General features: G+C 41.8%; 3 protein-coding genes across 4 annotated transcripts in view; 1 reads left to right on the forward strand and 2 right to left on the reverse strand.

The window, feature by feature from the left end:
- The window catches only part of LOC309891245 (maltase-glucoamylase-like), a 34,724-nt gene extending 18,500 nt beyond the window's left edge, over positions 1-16,224 (forward strand). Inside the window, exons 24-48 of one of the 2 annotated variants that reach the window (XM_082785618.1) lie at positions 432-602; positions 1,428-1,577; positions 2,798-3,007; positions 4,089-4,243; positions 5,062-5,230; positions 5,890-5,986; positions 6,095-6,207; positions 6,296-6,421; positions 6,577-6,705; positions 6,828-6,935; positions 7,226-7,288; positions 7,614-7,748; positions 8,678-8,762; positions 9,686-9,824; positions 9,915-10,048; positions 10,412-10,446; positions 10,688-10,804; positions 11,746-11,894; positions 12,280-12,364; positions 12,504-12,560; positions 12,995-13,119; positions 13,542-13,630; positions 14,281-14,330; positions 15,211-15,381; positions 16,048-16,224. In XM_082785618.1, coding sequence (XP_082641744.1) covers positions 432-602; positions 1,428-1,577; positions 2,798-3,007; positions 4,089-4,243; positions 5,062-5,230; positions 5,890-5,986; positions 6,095-6,207; positions 6,296-6,421; positions 6,577-6,705; positions 6,828-6,935; positions 7,226-7,288; positions 7,614-7,748; positions 8,678-8,762; positions 9,686-9,824; positions 9,915-10,048; positions 10,412-10,446; positions 10,688-10,804; positions 11,746-11,894; positions 12,280-12,364; positions 12,504-12,560; positions 12,995-13,119; positions 13,542-13,630; positions 14,281-14,330; positions 15,211-15,381; positions 16,048-16,110 — 2,925 coding nt within the window. In that variant the 3' untranslated portion in view covers positions 16,111-16,224. Of the gene's footprint in view, positions 1-431; positions 603-1,427; positions 1,578-2,797; positions 3,008-4,088; positions 4,244-5,061; positions 5,231-5,889; positions 5,987-6,094; positions 6,208-6,295; positions 6,422-6,576; positions 6,706-6,827; positions 6,936-7,225; positions 7,289-7,613; positions 7,749-8,677; positions 8,763-9,685; positions 9,825-9,914; positions 10,049-10,411; positions 10,447-10,687; positions 10,805-11,745; positions 11,895-12,279; positions 12,365-12,503; positions 12,561-12,994; positions 13,120-13,541; positions 13,631-14,280; positions 14,331-15,210; positions 15,382-16,047 lie in introns of those variants that run through there. The other variant, XR_014319484.1, reaches the window with a different exon arrangement.
- A 132-nt stretch (positions 16,225-16,356) lies between these two features.
- Positions 16,357-18,378, reverse strand: LOC309891246 (uncharacterized protein). The gene is made up of 2 exons (XM_082785619.1): positions 18,287-18,378; positions 16,357-18,147 (listed from the first exon to the last, which is right to left on the reverse strand). Exons 1-2 carry the CDS (start codon positions 18,313-18,315, stop codon positions 17,661-17,663), a joined length of 516 nt encoding a protein of 171 aa, XP_082641745.1. The 5' UTR covers positions 18,316-18,378; the 3' UTR covers positions 16,357-17,660.
- A 295-nt stretch (positions 18,379-18,673) lies between these two features.
- Positions 18,674-20,572, reverse strand: CCDC81 (coiled-coil domain containing 81; the record flags this gene model as incomplete). The annotated part of the gene is made up of 6 exons (XM_082785620.1): positions 18,674-18,890; positions 19,151-19,236; positions 19,440-19,696; positions 19,882-20,035; positions 20,207-20,268; positions 20,455-20,572. The coding sequence occupies 6 exons, from the start codon at positions 20,570-20,572 to the stop codon at positions 18,674-18,676; spliced, it is 894 nt and encodes a 297-aa protein (XP_082641746.1).
- Between the last annotated feature and the right edge of the window lie 2,457 nt (positions 20,573-23,029).

Raw genomic sequence — 23,029 nt, forward strand, 5'->3', positions numbered from 1 at the left:
TAATTTTCATTTCCAATGTTAAACTTCTATGGGTATTCCTACAATACTTACTAAGAAACAGAGTATTTGGCAAAGTCTAAGAAGTGCCATTTTCAAAATATTATCGCTAATAAAATTATTTATAATATCTGAAAAATTCCAGTTTCTTGACATATTATAGAGTGAGAAAAAAACATCTGCTTATAGAATTTATAAATTCTATAGATTTATAAAGTCTATAATGGAGAAAAGCTGTAAAACATCAGCAGCAGGTAGAACTTGAAAGGAGATTAACACAATGCTTGTGAGTCTCAAAATCTGACAAATTGACAGAAATCCTTGTATACTGGAAAAAAAATTAAGCTGAATATCTCCAATGAGTGAAAGGAAGAGCGGAATTAAAATCTGGGGAAACATTGGCAATTCAATACAATTATTTCATTGTTTCTCAGAACACGCTGCAACTGAACGTCATAAACAACAATTACTCCGACCCGAATAACCTGATGTTCCAAGAAATCAAAATTTTGGGATTGCAGCAGGAACTGATGACAGTCACGGTGCTGCAGGGAAATGCTGTGCAAGTTTCTTCTCATAACATTACCTATAATCCTACAGACAAGGTAAAGAACGGGAGGAAAACTGGAATTATAATTTTCTGGAGTCGTATATATTAGATATATAAATATTATATGTTATATATATATAAAATTATATGAATATATATATAAAGTAATAATATTATTATATCTGCTGGGTATATATTGCAGTGGAAAGTGGCCAGTAGTATTGTAAATCTTTGGTATATGCAGATTTTTCTTCAGAAAAACAAAGTGTAATTTCATTAAACGCATGTATTTAGGTGGCAGATCTGATTTGCCCTCAGACATTGTGCACAAAAAAAAAAAGATTGTTAATTATTTATGTGGGTCAATTACAATTATAAGGGGAGGAATGGTTTTAGGATTGTAGTTAATGTTGCAGGAGGGTAAATAATATTTGCCTTCTTTACCACTTAATCAAACAGTTTTCAAATTGTAAATATAAAACGTAAAAAAAATATATATATATATATAAATTGGCTTAAAAAATTAAGCATTTATTTAAGAGCTGTGCGATTCTCTTCAGCCCTAGTGTGCTTCCATGTGAGTTGAGGGGTCGGAGCATTTCCAGATCTGTGCGTGAATTTGGCGAACTTTAACATTGGGTTAATATTTAATGGATGAAATTATTTAACATTTGGAAAAAAATAACATTTGGAAAAAAACAGAGTGCATAAAATGTCATGTTGGGCAAGTTCTTGTTTCTGCAGATCTTAAAAAAAAAAAAAAAAAAAAAAAAAAAAAAAAGAAAAGACAATAATGAATGGGATACACAACTTACTGTTAATTTTTGTTAATATTGTTAATATTGTAAATTTTTAATTGCGTTATTGTTAATTTTTATAGTTTGCTGTTATAAGCGGGCTCCAGCTTGATTTGGGCAAATCGTACACCTTAACATGGACTCTAGGAACCCGTACCACCGAAAAATTTGATTGTTATCCCAGCGCAGGGGTCACCAAGGAACTATGCGAACAACGCGGCTGCATCTGGGCTGTAAGTAAAGATTTGTCATGTTTTAAGAATCATAACTTTTTTTTTTTTTTACAAGAAAAGGTCCCTTTTGTCCTTCTCCCATATCACCTCAGAAAACTGTGGTTCACTGAAGCTGTTTTCAAGCAGTTCTGAAGCCTGAAAATTAGAAGAAAATCTGGTGTTTGGGGAAATACATTAAAATAGTAATATAGTGTATATTATTATAACAGCGTATTTCTATTATTATAGAAAATAATAGAAATATTAGAAAAACAGAAAATTATTTCTATAAATATATTCTATAAATTATTATAGAAATAATAATAGGGTTGTAAAAAATAGAGGAAACTTGAGATTCTTACCTTCATTGGGCTCTGCCATTGCCAACAAGACCTGCAAGACATCAGGTTTGGGATTTTTTTGCATTTTTTTTTAAATAATAAGCTTCCATTGAAACACATACAGCTAAAATCTGTTCCTCTAGAAATCCAAAATGAGAAGAAATCCTTGAATTTCCAAGGAATCTTCCTCTTTCTGTGAACGCAATGGGTTGTGTCCCTGTTGGATATCTCCAAACCAGAATTCCTGTTCCTGGAGATTTTTAGGTTTTACTTCTGGATTATTGTGTGTGGTTGTGATGACCGTGACATCATGATGACAGGCTGGAGTTCTGGACGAATTGCCTGAAATTTGTCATTATTAGAAGTATTTGCCGTTATTAGAAATATTTGGGGAATTTTAGATATTTGGGAGTGGCTCTTCATGCAGCAGCATGTTTGGCCAAGTTATGAACTGAGTATATTTAAAATGTGTTCTGAAGTTGAGTGAGACCTTGAATTTGGTGAAAAAAAAGATGTGAAAATACTCGTTAGGAGCTAAAATGCAATGAGCAGGCGTAGATTTGTTTGTACAAATAGGCAAAATGGTGATTATTGAGAGCTGAGGTGTTAACCAATGTCGACACTTGGTTTTTTATTTGAGGGTGGATTCTTGACTCGAACAAGTTCATTATTTCTAAAATGGTGCAGAAATCTGCCTTTATTGCTTAACGTTGGGGACAAAAGTACGTTATCTAAATAATAATAATAATAATAAAATAAATTAAAAACAAACCAAAAAAAAACCAAAAACGAAACAAAAACAAGTTTTTGAATCCTTGCTGCTTAAAACTAAATTAAAAAAAAAAAAAAAAGAAAACCAAGTGACTCTTTCACTAACTGGCCACGTGCTCACATTTTCAGGAAGATACCTCCAGTTCGAACGTTCCCTACTGCTATTACGGCTCTGACAACGGTTATTCCATCTCCAATGTCCAATACACGGCGTCGGGGCTGGTGGCCAACCTCACCTACGCAAACACCACGGCCAGGGCCTTCGAGAGGTCCACGTCGCCCATCAGCACGCTTCGCCTGGAGGTGATATACCACAGCAACGACATGCTCCAGTTTAAGGTATTTCTCCCAGTTTCGGGTCCTCCGCTGGCTAAATTCGTTATATTTCTCAGAATGACATTTTGAGTCTGTTTAGCGTTGTGTGAGTGGTGCACTCTTGTCAAAATATGATTTTCCTTTTAACCAAATGCTAGGTTAACTGTTGGGCTTGATCATTTTTGAGGTCTTTCCCAACCCAAGCGATTCTGCACGATTCTGCCTGATTCTGCCCAATTCTGTGCAATTTAAAGAGTGTTTATTACTCTTAGGCTATATCTTGTTTTTCGTGGAGGAATTTCATCTCACTTTTTCTGCAGGAAAATCACAGATCGAGCATACAATGTCAATGTACACATGGGAGGTCATGCAGAACTGGAACTGAAGAGATTTAATTGATATGATCAGTTCTGTTATGAAACATGACTTTTTCTTGACCATTCTACTTCTGAAGTCTTAATACCTTATCATTTAGATTATAATTTATTACTCTTTATTACTCCGAATTTATTAAATTGGGCATGTTATTAAAATGAGCAGACAAAAAGTCTTGAATCGACTTGTGTCATCCTACATAATGCAGAAAACCCAAAAAGGAATCTTTTAGAACTTATTAAAAAGTGAACCAAAAAGGTGAAATCCATCATACCTAAAAATCTACTTAATATATTTGAATAATTCAGAGTAATTTCTTGTCCAAAATAAAATCTTTTGCTCTTTATTTTCCAGCACAAATATTTTGAAGGAATTTGAGAAAGGAATATGTGTTGAAGGAAAACATTTAATAAATTCACAATTTTTAAAATTCTTTTCATTATTGGCAAGGTTTTGAAAAGCGTTGTGTCTGACTTGGAGTCTTGGAGTCCTCCAGTCTGTAAATTCATTTTATCAGTTGATAGGAATACTGTGTAAATTAATTTTATCTAATGCACTAGGAATACTACTTTTGCTATTTTATCTTGAATTTCTGAAAATAAAGGTTGTTTATTTTTATTTTTATTTTTATTTTTATTTTTATTTTTATTTTTATTTTTATTTTTATTTTTATTTTTATTTATTTTTGTATTCCACGTGCATTGACCTGAATTAATTTTTCCCTGCACAGATTTATGATTACGCAAATAAAAGGTACGAGGTGCCGGTCCCGCTGAACCTCCCCAGCACCCCCACGAGCACGACTGAGCAGCGACTCTACGACGTCACGGTCCAGACAAAGCCATTTGGGATCCAGGTCCGACGCAGGAGCACGGGGACAGTCCTGTAAGCCACGCTCACCCCATTCCCGTCGGGATTTTGAGTTGAAATTTTCATTATCTTCTCTTTTCCTTTCCTCTTTTTTTTTTTTATTTTTTTTAATTTTTTTTTATTTATTTATTTCCCCCCAAAGTTTCTTTTCCCACATGTAATGCCACATAGGAGTTTTTGTGTCCGTCCCAGTAAATGCCCACATCTGCCCAAAGCTAAACTCTGCTAAACTGGCAATCACTCAACTTTTTCTTAAGTAAGAGATAATTAACTCAGAGTTAAACAGAACCCTCTATTTCAGTAACAGGGCAATTAACAAATCCAATAAGATTAATTTCTTTCCTTGGTGAAGCACACACCAGCCCTAGAACAATGAAGTTGGCAGCTGCAGGTCTTACTCTTTTCAAGTTAAATATTTTTTTTTTGCCATTCCTTAAAGTAATCAGAATTTAATTGCAAGTTGAGATAATTTGTGCCAGCAGGAATAAGTGATTTGTTCCGTAATTCAGCCTCCCACATCTATGTCAGCCATTGGAAGATCTTTACTGGGTTGTAACTCAGTTTTTAACAGTAAAAAAGCTGATTTTTGTCCGTTTTGAAATGAGCTGCCCAAAAAAAAGAGAACATAAATTAAGCTCAATAAATAAATAAATAAAAGTAATAAAAAACCATCAAACCTCCTAATGTTCTCTAACCTTTCTTGATAACCAAAGCAATTTTATCCCAACTTTTCTGCACAGTAAGACATTTAGAAAAGAGTTGGCCTTGGAAGGGTCGCCAGCCGAGCACGATGCTGAAATCACCATTTTGTTGTTTTTTTTGCCCCATTCTAGCTGGGATTCGCAGCTGCCCACGTTCACGTTTAGTGACATGTTCATCCAGATTTCCACCCGTCTTGCCTCCCAGTACGTGTACGGCTTCGGCGAAACCGAGCACGCCACGTATCGCCAGGACTTGAACTGGCACACGTGGGGGATGTTCGCCAGGGACCAGCCTCCTGGCGTAAGTGATGACAAATTCCCCTTTTTTTTCCCCAAAAAAATGATGTTTTTTGCTTGGTGTCAACCAGCATTGATTTGGCTACGAGGGGTGTCCTCCAACATGCACCTCAACGCCTCAGATCAGACCTTGGCGAACTCCTGAGATGTTGGGATTCAGTTAGGAATTTCTTAGGAATTTCAGTTTTCCTCCTAAAGAGGAAAAGCCAAAATTTTGTATCTACACACATTCGTGTATTACCCAAATATTTTCAGGGGGTTAGTTGTGTAATAACAGCGCTGTATTTTAACTCGAATTTCCAGCTCTTTCACCATCTTGAGAAAATTAAAAAATAAGAGAAAGCCACCAAGAGAAAGCCACAGTCTACATGGAAATACTTGAAAAAAGGTTTTCTCCTAGAAAAGCTATTTTTAGCAATTTTAAAAGGCAGGAATACATTTGCTTCCCTCCTTCCAAATTTTGAGTAGCTTGACCTCAAAATTTGAGGCTGATAGTGATCGTTCCTGGTCAACATCTACCGCAGTATGATTTTGAATGTTTTTGGTTGGCTGCTGTGTGTCTGATCATTTATTTGTAAAGTATCGTTTCTCGGGAGATGCAAATAAGCAGAAGGTTCATGACGTCATTTCAATAAAAATTACTTTTTTTTTTTTTTTTTGCAGTACAAGTTGAATTCATATGGTTTCCAGCCATTCTACATGGGTCTTGAAGAAGATGGCAATGCCCATGGAGTTCTCTTGCTCAACAGCAACGGAATGGGTAAAATAAAAATAAAAATCACTATTTTCACCACCTTTTAAAGCTCAGGTTCTGAGATAGCAGCTTATGCAGGCGTCTGTTGCCTCACTGCCTGCTCTCTGTTTTCAGACGTGACGTTCCAGCCCACGCCAGCTCTGACGTATCGCACAATTGGGGGAATTCTGGACTTTTACATGGTTTTGGGTCCAACACCAGAGAGCGTTGTTCAGGAATACACCGCGGTACGATTCCTGCTACAAATTCGAAGTGTTTTTTTGTTGTAGTTCTGTTTTCACCTGCTTGCATTAAATATTCTTTCTTTATTTGTAGCTGATCGGGCGACCAGTCTTGCCACCCTACTGGGCCCTGGGATTCCAGTTGTGCCGCTATGGATATGCAAATGATGAAGAAGTTGCCCAATTAGTAGAAGACATGAAGGCAGCCAGAATACCCTATGTACGTAGAAAACCAATAAATTTGTCAATTCTTGGCCTCCTCCTTTCCTCTTGGCCTCCTCCTCCTTCTTGGCAGGAAATGACCAAAAAAAAGGCCTTTCTGTTGATTTTTCTAGAATTTATTTTTTATTATTTTCTTCTTTGTGTGAACCACAGGACGTCCAGTACACAGATATTGATTATATGGAGCGGCAGTTGGACTTCACGCTTAGCCCAGAATTTGCTGGATTACCAGATCTAGTTAATAAAATAAGAGAAGAAGGAATGAGGTTTATCATAATCCTGGTGAGTTCGGGCTTCTGCTTTTCAGCTGCAGTCTGGGATTGATTAATGCGGATTACGTTTAGCAGGATTTCTGCATTTAGTTTTGGAACATAAAATTAAAATTGTATTACTTGTAATCTTAGGATCCAGCCATATCTGCAAACGAAACCAATTACCTCGCCTTCGACAGAGGCGTGCAGAACGACGTCTTCATAAAGTGGCCCAATTCCAACGAAATCATCTATGGAAAGGTGCAGTTCTTAAACATTTTTTTTGGTATTTTATCCAAACCAGCATCATGCCAGCCAAGATGTTAAAAGACTTCCAATATCACATTAATCCCCAAATTTAGGTGACATAAATCAAAACGCCTTTGGTTTGAGTCACCACTGGAGAATATAGCAAGCTGCTATGTAAATCTACATATTTATATGGATTATTTTGAATCTGTTATTTTAAGTAGATATATTTATATAGATTATAAAGCCATATATTACACCCAGTTTCATTTGGTTAATTAACGTGTTCTTCCTCCAATTAGGTCTGGCCGGATTATCCCAACGTGACAGTTAATAACTCACTGGATTGGGATACCCAGGTGGAAGTAAGCATGGGTACTTTTTGTCAGTAGTCACAAATAGGGCAGGAACACCAAATTTATCAGATTATGGCAAAAAAAAATGGATGATAAAACTGAGTTGCTGGAGCGGGACAGCAAAAAAATTTTTTAAAAAATACAGAAAATGAAAAATACCACAGGCATGAGATGCAGAAAATGTCAAGCCTTTCTTCCAGAACATTTGAAAAATGTAGCAAAAACTTTTTTTTTTAAGCCAAATTCCATTGTTTTAGCAGTGGGATGCTTTCAGTCCTCTGTCTACAATTTCTAGATATATTTATATATTTTTTTTTTCCTACTATTTTCACAGCTCTACCGAGCCTACACCGCTTTTCCAGACTTCTTCCGCAATTCCACGACTGAATGGTGGGCAACAGAAATCATGGAAGTCTACGACAATCCCCGCAATGCATCGATGAGCTTGAAGTTTGACGGCATATGGATCGTAAGTGTAAAAAATTATTCGATTTCTGACATTTTTTGTTGTGCCTTATGATCAGGGTGGTCCATGGAAATTTAAAAAGCCATTTTCTTCTTAACAGCATCAATATTTATTTATATTTTTTTTTGTTGAAACACTGGACTTCCTCAAATCTTCGTTATTTACTACTTTATTATTACCTACGTAATGGCTCTTTTGCAAAGCTGTTAATCTTCCACCAGGTCCTAAAAATCCGTGTATTTTTTGCAGTAGGAAACTCTTATTTTCAACCAGTGAGGCCAAATAGAGATCAATGACAGGTTTTGTTTGCTTCTTAACGTAAGTGGACCTGAAATAGTTGTAGTATCTCTTAAATATTAATATATTACTACAAGAAAAGCCCAGAATGTCCAGAAATACAGCAAAATATTTGTTATTTTGTTATTTTGCTGTTTTCTAGCTCCAGAGTGCCACAGGCACCGAGGTCACCTGCTATCATTACAAAAGTTTTAGGAACTGATGAATCTGTAGTTATATTTTCTGTATTTCTTTCAATTTCACACAGAGAAATATTGGTCCTTTGCAGGAAATGTGACTGTTAGAGAAGAATTTCTTAGAGTTGAAGCTCTGACCTTCGATTAATCCCAATTAATCTGATGTGGGGAAATGCAATACTCAGAATCTGGCTATGAAGTTATCCAACGAAAAAGGATAATTAATTAAAAGATGAAAAATAGTAAAGGATGAAAAGGATAAAAAAAAAAAAAAAAAAAAAAAAAAAGAATAAGGGGAAAAAAGGAGAAAAATATTAAAAGATTTAAAAAAAAAAAAAAAAAAAAAAAGGATAACAAATATTTGGCAAGCTAGTGCAGCCCAAAGGAGCCAGGTGCACATGTTGAGGCGGAATTTGTTCATCTCATTTTTATTTTTATTTTTATTTTCATTGTTTTCAGGACATGAATGAACCATCCAGCTTTGTTCACGGGGCCGTTTGGGGCTGTAGAGACAACGAGCTAAATAACCCACCGTACATGCCCAGTAAGTCTGATCACAGTAAAGACACTTCCAAATATTTAAAAACATTTTGAAGCGCTTAAAAATAACTATACTTTAAGACAATTAAAAATAAATATATTTTAAGACATTTAAAGGCATTTTAAGGTATTTAAAAATAAAGATGTTTAAAAATAGGTGGAGTTTTGGTAGTTACATTTAGATACTGTGTTTTGGATGTCTCCAAGGATGTGGCTTTTGGGGTTTTGTTGTTTTCTCAGATTAATAGTGAAAGTTGTGACAAAGACTTTCCAAAATACCCTTGTGCCTCCTCTGATTGTGTAAACTTATGAACCCTAATTGAGAAATTCTCTTGGAATATTTGCTATTCTGTTAATACTGGAGTAGGGTGGAATTGATTAGCAATAGCTTGCTATTAGTGACAGCTTTATTGGGATATTTCTCGTTTCCTGATGTCTTTAAATATGATGCACCATTTCTCAGGATTTGGCAGTGGCTGAGTATTCAGAAATAGGCTTTTCTCCCCAGTTTTCTGTGTATATTTTGCGGAGATATCAATAATAATAAAGTTTTGCAGCATTTTCTTAGTTAGGATATCTTCTGTTTACTCTTTGATCCTCTTTAGGAGGATCCTCAAGCTACACTTGAGTAATTAATTCCCTTGCAGAAGCCTACACGGGAATTTTAGGAAATTCTGGATTTGCTAAACTTCAGAAACCCAACTTCAGAAAACCTAAAAATAAATAAATAAATAAAAAATGTCAGAAATAAATAAAATAGCCATTAAATAAATAAAATAGCCATCAAATAAAATAAATAGCCATCAAATAAAATAAATAGCCATGCCCGTGCGTACCAGGAAGCGAACCCCAATGGAGGGTACGTCATCGAAGTGCAAATCGTTGAATTCCTGTTAAAACAGAAGCGTTTTTGCTCCCTTTCTGTAGCTTTGGGATGGAGGGAAGCGGGGCTGGCCTACAAGACGCTGTGCATGGAAGGCGAGCAGCAGCTCCCCGACGGCACCCTCGTCCGCCACTACGACGTCCACAACCTCTACGGGTGGTCCCAAACCAAGCCAACCTTTGAGTAAGTTGCGTTTTTTGGGGCTTCCTTCCCCAAAACCTGTTGCACATGAAGGTTGCGTGGCCGCATTCTGATGATCGTTCTCCATCCCAGCATCTTGAGGAACATCACGAAGGAGCGGGGCATCGTCGTCACCCGCTCGACGTACCCCAGCAGCGGGAAGTGGTCGGGGCATTGGCTGGGGGACAACACCGCGGCCTGGAACCAGCTGGAGAAGTCAATTATCGGTGAGTCGACAGAGAAGGGTCCATTAATTGCTCGTTTCCTTCCTCATAATCACATCAGTTTAGCCAAAAAAAGGTTTGGACCATCACGGCCAACTCCTTTTTGACCTCTTTGCTTAAGAAACTCTTCACCGTTTCTGCAGAAACGTTGAAGGTTTGGTGTACCAATTTGCCCGCATTCTCCTCATATTCCTCTTTGTTTTCCCCGATCCCATTCTGGTTGCCCCCAAATTTCTTTGGGGGCAACAAGATATGAGGGAAATGGTGGCGATTCTCTTATTTTTCCAATATTGTTGTGTGGTCTACGCAACGCGCCGTCCACCCGATGAGCACACGTGTCCTTACCGACTCGTGTTTTCTTCGCAGGCATGATGGAGTTCAGTCTCTTCGGAATATCCTATGTAAGCCCCTGATTTATTACCTTCCATCTCAATTAACTCAACAATTATCGACAATATTCAACGATTATCAATAGAAAATTATCGATTATCATCGACTATTGTCAGTCAACAAATATTGACTTTTATCAGCAATTATCACTAAACAAATTTTGACTTTCATCGACTATTCTCAATAGACAAATATCGACTGCTGTCAATCAACAATTATTGACAATTAACTACAAAATCTCGGGCTTTCCAGACAGGAGCAGATATCTGCGGCTTCTTCTCGAACTCGGAGTACGAGCTGTGCTTGCGCTGGATGCAGCTGGGAGCTTTTTACCCCTATTCGAGGAACCACAACGGGGAAGGCTCCAAGGTGAGCGTGACCCCATTGACATTGGCCAACAACCCCAACGCCTGAGTTCATTTTCCCCCAAATCCCATTTTTAGGTCAGCTCACCCCATTTGCAAGACGCCCATCAGTATTTTTCAAGGGTGTCAATTCCTTATTGAACCAGACCACATCTCCAAGGCTAAAATCGCATTTTTTTCACATAGGCCATTTTTATTGGATCACATCATGCTTACTAAAATAGTTACTTTCATGGTTTTCTGCATTTAAATGGGCAAAAACGACCTCAGTGTTATCATCTTTAATTCTTCATCATTTTGAAGCAAACTAGAAAATGGAGCAGTGACACTGGATTCCCAAGTACCCAAAATTCCTTTATTTTGTTCAATTCTTACCGTGAAATATTGTATTTCTTTCATGAATAAATGAAAATAGCTGAGTTGTGAGTAGATAGATGAAATAGGTGCTTATTTGATGAATATTATGATGAATAGATACGTGAAACAACCAGAAAAAATCAAAAATATACGTGAAATAACCAGAAAAACGTCAAAAATAGAAACAGGAATTTTATCCTGCTTAGGTCTAGCAGAGTAGCATGTCTGGCCCTAATTAAAGAAATTACAAATAACTAGCAGTGCTCTAAATTAGGGGAGGAGAAGGAATTTGTAATGCTGCACCTGGCTCTCCTAAATTATGTTTTTCTGTGCTCATTTTGAGGCAGATTTGACAATTGCCACCACTCAATTATATCAATTATATCAATTATCAATTATATCAATTATCAACGATATCAATTATCAGTTAAATCAGTTTAAGAGGGATGTATAAGGTAGAAACGTTGCTCAGCGTGAACTCTGTTGTAAACATGAATAAATTCTTTGACCCAGGCTTTTTTTTTTTTTCTTTTTTTCTCCTGTTTCTTCCAAATAAAACGTCTGCGACAACGAGTTTCTCTTTTTTAGAGGCAAGATCCCGTTTCCTGGAATTCAACCTTTGAAGACATTTCCCGGCACGTGCTGAATATCCGATACAGCCTCCTGCCCTACCTCTACACGCTGATGTACCAAGCCAACGCTCACGGCAGCACCGTGGTCCGCCCCCTGCTCCACGAGTAAGCTTATTCCTTTAGTAGGGTCCGTCTCTAGTAAGATTATTTTATTTTATTTTATTTTATTTTATTTTATTTTATTTTATTTTATTTTATTTATTTTTATTATTTTTATTTATTTATTTATTTTATTTATTTTTTATTTTATGTTATTTATTTTTATTTATTTATTTATTTATTTTATTTTATTTTATTTTATTTTAATCAAATAGATGAACTTATTATTAATGAGCGGGTAATCATTATTACCTGTTATTACCATGCTTACAGTTGAGGAACCGGTACTTTTACTGAAGAAAAAAGGCTTCAACAGGGAAATATTTCGTAAAAATTGTTAATAAAACGGCGTATGACCACTTCTGATTTATTTTTTTTTTAAATTTTGCAGGTTTGTGGAAGACAGGACAACATGGGACATACAGAAACAATTTCTGTGGGGACCAGCACTGCTCATCAGCCCTGTGCTGGAACAGGTAAAAGCTGATAGAAATACTGGAAAAAATTAGGAAAAAGTAATAAAATATTAGAAAACAAGAAAAACTTTCAATGTTACTTTAGCTGAGCTTCACTTTTTGGATTGAATAGACCCAAAGCAAAAATCTTTAATTCCAGGGTGCTGTAACAGTGAATGCTTACTTCCCGAATGCCATCTGGTACGATTACCACACAGTAAGTAATTAAATATATATATATATATATATATATTTTTTTTTTTTCCTATAAAAAAGAGTGGGAATCCACCACGTGCTTGTTTTCTGTATGCAGAATTTAAGCTGTTGTCCTGAAAAATGCCAAACTTAAGCCCTTGTCCTGAAAAATCCGTAGCTGTTGCTGCGTTTAAAAGCTGTGCAGCGACAACTTGCTTGATATTTTCGGAGGCATTAATAAAATATTAGTTTTAAAAGTTTTAAGCAAAGAATTCAACAGGGGCGGCATCTTTTCTGGTGTTTTTTTGTTTTGGTTTGTTTTTGTTATTTTGGGTTTTCTTGAGGTTTTGTTGGGGTTTTACCAAGATTTTGGTGTTTATTTTTTTGGGGGGGGGGGTTGTTTCTTTGTTTTTTGGTGTGTTTTCTTTTCTGTTTTCTGTTTTTCTCCACCATTAGAATGAGTTTTTTAGCTCTACGGGAGAATTCAGAAATTTATCCGCTCCTCTTGATCACATCAACCTCCACATCCGTGGCGGGCACATCCTCGTCCAGCAGAGCCCCGCTAACACCACCGCTTACAGGTACGACACGAGCGGTCACCATCAAACACTCCAATTTTGGCTTTTTAAGGGAAATATTTAGTAGCGTGGCAAATAAATAATTCAATCGTGGCAGCTTTTTTTTTTTTTTTTTTTTTTTTTTTTTCCTGTCACATTTTTAAGTGGGAAAAGCAAAATTTTCCTGTGCGATGAGAGGCGTTCTTGGAAGCATCCCCATCTTGATTCAATTCCAGCATTGCTCAGGATGTCAATTTTGGGGCAATTTTATTATTTTTTTGGGTTTCCTAAATACAATGTTACAGAGAGGGGAAGGCTGGTGGCAGCTAAATTGTGTGCAACATCTATAACGTAATTTTTAACTTAATACCTCTTATGAGATATAAAATAAAATATAAATATAAAATGGGATTATCTAAGAAAAATGTCTTTTTTTTTTTTCATAGCCGAAAAAACTCGTTGTCACTTATTGTTGCTTTGAATGACAGTCAGCTTGCAGAAGGTCAACTTTATTGGGACGACGGGGTGCGCATTGGTAAGTACAAAAACGGTCATTTACACAAAAAATCCCCCAAATTCAGTGCCCACAAGGCACAAATGTTGTCTTTTTTTTAGCTCTGTGGATTGTAAACACGAGCACTGAATTTTCATTTTGGGGATACTGTGCAACGATCACACAAGGGTGTGTTTAGAGGGATGGAGCAGAAAAAATGTCAGGAAAAAGATTAAAATGATTACACATAAACCAAGGAAAATGGCAAAATGAGTGAAACAATGCTAAATTAAAAGCATAATGTTATTATTTAGAGAATTTGCATTTTTCAGAAATTAAATTGTGCCTCGGACCTGAGGGAACACACAGAATAGGGATTTCTTCTCCAATTTATAGGAAGATGAAGCGGGAATCACACCGCAGATGAAGTGGAAAGCTTTAACTAAACTCCTCAATATTAATAAATTCAGAAGACAAGAGATTTTTAGAAGCCTGCCATGTATTAGTTTAGAAGTCAACAGCTGAGATTATCCCAATTAATGCACAAAATTGTGGGTTTTAGCGTACCAGCACGTAGCAGGCTGCACGATGCATACGCACATATATAGCATGTAGCTATGTACAGCACAAATTTTCTATTAAGTTTAAAATATAAATTGTCCATATTTCACTTTATTTTGGTCTTTTAACAGATGCGTATGAGGATGGTGTCTATCTGCTGACCTCATTTACTGCTCGTCAGGTTTGTAACAGAAACTCCCTGGGCTGCAGCGCCCAGCCTACTTGCTGCTATGTTTAATGAAGGTTAAATTTGGGATTTTTAATGTTTTGATATCTTTGTGCTGGCTCTTATTTAGTGTAGTGACAACTGCTGTAGAGCTCTAATTGTTGATTTTTAAGGAAAATTTGCTTGGGCTTGCAAGGCTGTGATAGCATGACCTGGAAGGATAAAGTCATTTTGCACTTGCACCAGTATAAATCAGAGCAACTTCATTTACTTTGGGGGACTATTCCCCATACATATTTATATTCATATATATAATTATTTTTAAACTTTATATATTCATTTCTGTCCATATAATATATTTATTTATGATAAAGGTGTATAGATTTGTATACCTTCTATAGCCTCTAAATCCTTACAGCCTGCACCACTATAAATAGAAGCAATTTATTTTGCTTTGGGGGGTTATTCCCCCAGATTATATATATATATAATATCTATATGTATATATATACATACATATAGATATAGATATGTGTGTATATGTATGTATATATGTATATTACATATATACAGTATATATATATACACGCATATATATTACTATTATAATACTAATACTATAATACTAATATAATGACTACTATGATATATATTTACTTATATATTTTACACACATATATATACATCCACAAATTCTCCTGCTATACCCGAAGGAGCTGAGAAGCAGTTTGTGTCCTGGTGCTGCTATGATGCAATTATCACCAATTTGTACTAAAAAGAAACTTAAAATAGCACAGCTATTTTATCCTATTGCTGTGTCATTATGACTATGAAAAGATCCTTTAAATTTGAGAAAAAAAAAAATCGCTGATTTCCTTCTCCTTCTCCCATTCAGAACACCTTAGAGATAAAGGTTTTGCACCAGGGCTACTCCGACCCGAATAATTTGGAATTTACCACTGTGAAAACTTTGGGGCTGAAGACGACCGTGACGCGGCTGGCGGTTTTGGAGAATGGCATAGAAATCCCATCCGCACACTCACTGTCCTACAATGACACGACGCAGGTAAAAAGACCAGTTAGGGTTAATGGTGAATTGAATTTAGGGCACGCGGCGTATGTCGGGTCTCATTCCTTTCTGCCTGATGGTGGAAAGCAAAACGATTACGTCACAAGTTGTTAAATATACAGAATTATTATGTCAAAAAAGGATATAAAAGAAAAATATCAGGTTGCTTTGTTATGTATTTTACATAACATTATTTATATGATGTTGAATAATAATATTAACGTTATAATTAATCGTATGATAATTAATATAACACGAACAAATCATAACATGATTGTTCATGTTACAGCATAATTAATATAATGTGAACAAATAATATTATAGTATATATAATATATAAACAGCTTATATAACCAAAAAAGATTAATTGAGAAAAGCGAACTTTCTCATTTGCCATTTCTACTTGGGATGGAGAAATAAATTCATAAACACGATCGCAATACTCCAAATTTTTATGTAAAAGAAAACAACAACAACAAAAAACCACTCATGTCTTATCAATAGAAGGGGAGGGGATAAGAACCTCATAAGTTCGAATGAAGAAATTGATGGTATTTAGGCAAATTTTCAGTAATGCGAGCTATATGAGCAGCAAAAATACAAGATGTCTTCAGATGCGATTAGCTCACTGATTTTGTTTTTAATTTCTTTTGCTTTTTAAAGGTCCTTTTAACCACCCAGCTTGAACTTGAATTAGGCAAAGACTACACTTTGCAATGGAGCTAAAAGCCTGCAGCCATCCCCGGCGGTGAAGCTGAGCCAAACCTCCTCATGTTCTCAAATTTTTCCCTTCTCCTCCTTAAAATAATTTGCACTATTAAAATATGTTAGTTATAATCAGCTGGGTTTACATCTTTATGTTGGACTTGTTCTGAGCTCTGGAATTTGGCCAAGCTGGGGGTTGGCAGGAAGAGGTGACTCCAAATTTACAAGGGCCAATTTTCAGCAGGGGTTGGGATCGGGTTCAATTATGGGATCGTCCAGGGGCAGACACAACCCCGTGGTCCCCACGGAAAGCCCAAAAAGTGCCAAAACAGGCCCAAGGTTGGGCCGAGGAGTCCATCTCCAGGCCAAGGTCTAACTAAAGGAGCCAGCTCAAGCTGTGGTTGGGCTCAACCTGCAGGGCCAAAAATGTGGACCTGGGCTGAAACTGCCCCATGGTTGACCAAAGGGGTCGCCTGGCACCCAAAGGGGTCCCTCTCGTGTCAAGGAATGGCTCTAAAAAACCGTGGGTTCCCAATTGCTCCCAACATGATGGGATGTAGGCTGCAGCGGAGGCCCTCCATTGCAGCCCACCCATCTTGTTGGCCAAAGCTCAACATCCCGGGCCGCGGTGGGTCCCCAGAAGGGCTGATGGCCTTGGGAAAGGGTTTGTTGGCCATTTGTCCACATATGTGCCCATTTCTCAACATAAATGAGGCCGAACTGCCCCATGGTGGCCAGAGGATGGAGCCTTGGGGTGGTGGTGTAGGGATGTGGGTGTCTTGGCCCCCACTGCCGCCTTGGGTCCTGCTTTTTGTGGGATGCTGCAGTGGTTTTGGAGACTTTGAACCTGTCTGGAAAGCAACCTTCACCCCCCTCCTAACGAACGAGCCTCATAAAAAAAAATCAACAGCCTTTTGTGATTTCATCGTGTTTTCCTCCACCTCCTTCCTGAGGCCATTGCGTCAGGAAGAAAGATGGATATCTGCAAAGAAACAGAGACAATGTTAATGTTTTTTTGTTTTGTTTTGTTTTTTTGTTTTTTTTTTTTTTTGACTTCTTTACGCTCATGCACACCGTGGGGATGGCTTCAAGTCCTGACAATGAGGCCAGGACAGCCATTTCCCTCATTTTTTCCCTCCTATTTACCTCATACTCTAGCCAGCAGCAGATTTTGCTCCTAAACTCCGCCGGTCCCACCCAAAAAAAGTCTTTCTCTTCCCAAAATGCATTGAAAGCAGCACCCAGCTGCAGAAAAACCCTCTCCTCTGTGGCCAAGAGCTTTGTTAGGCCTTCCAAACCCTGAAAAATGTGCCCTGCTGTTTTCTTTGGGTCAACAGAAGATAGAAATTTAAGGACTTGAGTCTAGTGATGAAGGAGACAAAGGTTTTGGGTTGGATTGAGCCAACCCATGGCTCAAAACTGAGATCCCTTTGGAGAGACCCTGCTGTCCCCATAACTCTGCTTCCCTACAAGGCTTGAGCCCCCCAAAATGACGTCGATGTGGATCACGCACCTCTTTTTTGCCAACTCTGATGGCCTCCTTGCTAGGTCGGGCGATCAAAGCCTGGGTTTCAGGGTGGCTGGGGCCACAAAATGGAGAGCCCCGGCCCAGTTTTCGGTGGTTTGGGTTGGGCCGACATGGGTCTTCTGGGCGTGGGTGACACCGGGCGGGTGCTCTCGGTGCTGTTCATTGATAAGATGTTTTTCTGAGGTTCCTTTAGCATTGTCCAGAAGGTCTCAGGCCTGTTCTTTAACCTTTCGGCTGCCTCGTCTCCCGGTGGCTGCAGCCTGTAGACGTTGTAGGTGGGTTCCTCCGGGAGGCTGGCCTCGGAGCTCGCCGGTGATAACACGCTTATCACGGGAAATGACAGCTCTGTGGGTCCTGGAGGCCGGGGGATCTTTTTGGTTGCCAGGTTTTCTTCCTCACAGGGAGGAAACATCCCCACTCCTCTTCCTTGTTTCTGCCTCGAGGCTCCGGCTGTCTTTGCCTGTCCCGTCTTGCCTTTGGGCGCCGATTTTCCGTCCTTGCGAGACGGCTTCTCCGGGATCGCTGGCAGCCTGATGGAAGAACAAAGAATCCACGATGGTTTTGGGGTTGCATCCTGCACCCCCCCATGCAGCACTGGATGCTGCAGCCCTGAAAGTTGGGGGGGCTCCTGGCAGCCTCATCCCACCCATCCGGAGCCTCCAGCCTCACCTCAAGGGAGCCTTCCTCTGCTTCTCCATTTCCCCCTCGAGGGCTGCTTGTTCTGCTGCCTCCGTGGGGACAAGGGAGGGAAGCCCGAGACCTTTGCCTAGAATCGGGAAGGAGAGGTGTTACAAGAACATTTCTGTGATGCTGCCGTCCCCGGGGACACGCCGGGTGCTGAGGCTGCTCCCCGAGGCCGCTGTGCTCCCCTCACAGCCTCCATCTCCAGGGGCTTCAGCCCTCCTTGGCACCAGCCCTCACCCGGCTCATTTTTTGGCCACGACATGGTTTTTTGGGGGCCAAGTTCTGGCAGAGAGGAGCTGGGTACAGCCAATTTTAGGGGTGTTTCGGATCCCTGACCTCCTGCAGCACCCAGGGCCGGGCACCTCAGGCACGTCACACGCCGGGGCTCCATTTTGGAGGCCCAGAGACAAGAGGCTGTGGTGGAAGGTGATGGGTTTTCTCACCAGGAGTTGGTTCCCTGTCCTTTCGAGAGGAACCAGCAGCTGCTTTTCTTCTCCCAGCTTGGCCGAGAAGAGGAAAAGCCCCTTCTTTCTTTTTGTCCTTGGCGCGGTCCTGGGGTGTTTTTTTGGGCATGCTCTCCATTTCAAACCTGGCAAAAGAAGACATCGGCGTGACCCAGGGCACTCCGCAATCACCCGTTTTCACGTTGCCATAAAAGCCCCATCCCCAAGGTCCATCCTGGGCAATGGGCTCATCCAGCAAAGAAGCCCAGGCCTCGATGGGAGGCAGGCGCTGCCTCAATTCCTCCGTCTGCCCCCATCAGATCCACCCCACCGGCTGGGCACCCATGGGTGCGAGGACAACACGCTACTGAACCCAAGCAGTGACCACAGCCACAAATATACTCACAAAGGGAAGATGATGACATGTTTAGAGGAGGTCAGGGAGGCCAAGGGTGTCACCCGCGACACCACCATGTTCATCAGCTGGGGGATCTGCAATGGAGGAGAATGGAGATGGCAAATGTCCTCCGCCTGGCCTCCACTCGGTCATGGAGAAGCCCAGGGCTTGGGTTGGTTGGCCACCCCAAGAGGTTGGCCAAGAGCTCCAAGCCAAGAGGTCTTGGTGGGCCAAGGGCAAGCATTGCTGCTGCCCCCTTTTGAGGCTGCCCAGGCCGTGGGGAAAACAAAACCCTCACCTTGAAAAGAGCCTTCTGAAGGTTCTCCTTCCCGGACAGCTTCTCCAGGAATTCATAATAGAATTTCATTTGCACTCTTGTGCTTTCAATGATGAGCACCCCCATGTCCTTCAGGATGAGGGCGATGTTCTCCCCCTTCCCCAAGCAGCGAGAGATGAGGGACATGGTGCCCTGGATGCAGCTGTCCACTCTCTGCGAGGACATGTAGACGTTGGCGGCCACCTCAGGGAGTTTGAGGGGCTCCAGCTCCTTATGGCCTGGAAAACGACATGAGAGGGATGGAGTCGGTCACCAGCGGCCCTTCCCCGTGTGTTCCCCAGTGCTGCTCATGGCAGTCGTCACCCAGAAAGGCTTCGGTTTGGGACCTGCTCCGTGCAGGCGATGCTTTGCTTCTGAGAAGCACCTGAGATCCATGCAGCAAGGGATTCCTGCACCCTCTTACCTGGCAGGTACTCCTTGTTGGCTGTGAGGCTGTGGGTGATGACGAGGTTCCTGGCCAGGCGGAACGTGGGCATCAGGAAAGTCACAGTCTTATTCCCGTCCTTGACCAATCTGGGGACAACGTCGAAGGAGCCAAGGGCAGGAATTCGGACGCCCTGCAAGTGGCAGAGAACAGAAAGAAAAAAGGTTAAGGATCAGATACCGCACCGCCTACCACAAGCAACACCGTGCTTGTGCGATACCTGTGGGTCCCTCGGTGGGGCCTTTTGGGGTGAGTTTCCTGCTTTTAAGGAGGGGAATAAGGGGGACGGGGGGTGCCAACCCACCTGGCCCAGCTGGAGGTGTTCTTGGATGTAGGATGACACAGCATCCCAGACGCCTCTTTTCTCTGGAAGGCAAAAAAAAATCAGGTCACGCACTGCCTCTCGTGGCTACCACCCTTCCACCACCCCAAGACCCTGCGTTACGAAAAGAGCCATCACATCCCCAACCCCAAAAAGAGACCCCCGCAGAGGCTGGTTCCCCCCGCAGACATGGCTGAGCTGCAATCCCGCGGTGCCGGGGGTGCCCTTACCCTTGAAGGTGATGTTGGGCATGAGGTGCGAGACCTTCAGCCCATCCCAAAAGCGGACCGGGCTCCGCCTCACGTTGGTTAGCACCTCATCGGCAAAAGTCACGCGTTTCTTGATCATTGCGCTCGCTCTCCGGATACTTCTCCAGAGTGAAGGGCCTGGCGCCGCTCCCCCCCCTTTTATACCCTGCCGGGCAATGACACGGGCACTGCTCCATTGTGACATTGTTATGACGTCATCACCTACGTCATGACTGCCAATATAGCCACTGTCACCATGACCACCATCACCATGACCACCGCTAACTTGACCGACACCAATATGACCACCAATATGACCACCAGCAAGACCATCACCAACATGACCGCCACCAACATGGCCGCCATCAACATGACCGCCAACATGACTACCAACATGACCGAGCCCTTCGGCACCAAGCCTGTCGGAGTTTAAGAAGCATTTGGATTGTGCTCTCAGTCACAGGATCTGAATTTTTGGGTAGACCTGTGTGGAGCCAGGAGTTGGACTTGATGATCCTTGTGGGTCCCTTCCAACTTGGGGTATTCTGTGACCACCACGATCACCAACGTGACCACCAACATGACCACCGACACGGTCACCACATTGACATGGGTCATAAGGGACAAAAAGCTCCCAAAACAGAAGACATTTTATGGCCGTGCCTATCGCATTTAGAACCCCAGACTGAGGTTTGGGGCATGGAAGCGATGGTTTGCACCCCAAAACTGAGGCTTTGGGGCATGAAATGAAGTTTTAGGTTCTCAAAAGGAGGCTGTGGGCTATGAAAATAAAGCTTTAGATCCTAAAAATGAGGCTGTGGGCTCTGTAATGAGGCTTTGTACCCTAAAAACGAAGCTTTGGGTCCTATAAAATTGAGGGGTTGGGCCCTAAAATAAGGGTTTGGGGCCCATATTGAAGGCTTCATTCTTAAAAGGAGGCTTTGGCCTCTAAAGAGAGGGTTTGGACCCTGAAAGTGAGGCCTTTGACACTGGAAATGCAGCTTTTAGCACATCAAAATGGGGTTTTGTAGCCAAAAATTAGGCACTGGCTCCTAAATATGAAGCTGGGAGCTGTAAAACAAGGCCTTCATCATTGACAGTGAAGGTTTGGGGCCTGAAAATGGGGCTTTGAATGCTAAAAGTGAGTCTTTAGGCCCCAAAATGGGTGTTTGGGCCTAAGAATGCAGGTTTCAACCCCCAAAATAATGTTTTGGGCCCTAAATTTGAGGATCTGGACACGAAAAATTGAGTTTGCAGCTTAAAAGGGAGGCTCTGGACTCAATGCAGCTTTCAGACACAGGAATGAGGATTTGAAGCCTAAAATGAGAGGTTTTAGCCTAAAAATTGTAAGATCCAAAATGGAGCCTCCGGGGCCTAAAAATACAGGGCTGAACACCCAAAATGAAGTATTAGGCCCCCAAAATTGGGGGTTTTAGTCTCCAAAATGAGGCATTAGGCCTCCAAAACTGGGGGGTGTAGTCCCCAAAATGAAGCATTAGGCCCCAAAATTGTCGGTTTAGCCCCCCAAATGAGGCATTAGGCCTCCAAAACTGGGGGGGTTAGCCTGAAAATGAGGCATTAGGCCCCCAAAATTGGGGGGTTTAAACCCAAAATGAGGCATTATACCCCCCCTAATTCCCCCCCCCCCCACAATAAGACCCCCCCTCAAGGGGTTCCAGGTGCCCGCAAGTGTCTGGGTGCCCCCCCATGACACCCTTCCCCCCCAGGACCCCCAGATATGACCCCAACCATGGGACCCTCGTGCCCCCCCCCCAATAGGACCCACATGACGCCCCCCCCCTCCCTTTGCCCCCCCCCCCAGAGTCGCAGCCTCCCGCTGTCCCCTCCCCCTTTGTGACCTTTGCCCAGGGAGGGGGGGGGGATCCCCATGATGGGGGGGGGGGGGCGAGGGGGGGGTCGATCATTAACAGAGGCTCACGGAGAGGCTCTGGGACCCCCCCCCCCCATGGCTGGACTTTGCCCCCCCCCGTGGCTGTCCCGAGGCTGAGCCAGGTAGGGAGCGGCTGGGGACAGCTGAGACCCCCCCCCGTGCCCCCCCCCAAAAAAAATCACCTGGTGTTGTGTGTCCCCCCCTCATCATCTGGGACCCCCCCCCAAAAAAAAAGCTGGGGTCCCCATTACCTGGGACCCCCCCCCAGTTACATGGGACCCCCCCCCATTACCTGGGAGCCCCCACACCTGGGACCCCCCCTCCCAGGGCCCCCCCCCCGCGTTACCTGAGACCCCCCCCCAATTTGGGACCCCCAAACACCTGAGACCCTCCCCCAAAACACCTGCCCCCCCCCCAAAAAAAACAAAAAAACACACCTTGGACCCCCCCCAAACACCTGGGACTCCCCAGCCCCTGTTACCTGCCCCCCTCCCCACTTGTGCCCCCCCCCCAATTTCTCCTGGTCCCTTTTTGCAGCCGCCTGCTCTGCCCTGGACACCCGAGTGCCCCCCCCGGGACGACTGGGCCCCCCCCTTGTCCCCTTTGCACCCCCCCTTGTCCCCTGTGTCCCCCCCCCCCATTACCTGGGTCCCCCACTAACCTGTG

This window comes from Aythya marila (genome assembly GCF_965140915.1).
Source record: "Aythya marila genome assembly, contig: HAP1_HAP1_SCAFFOLD_505, whole genome shotgun sequence".
NCBI classification, from domain to species: domain Eukaryota; kingdom Metazoa; phylum Chordata; class Aves; order Anseriformes; family Anatidae; genus Aythya; species Aythya marila.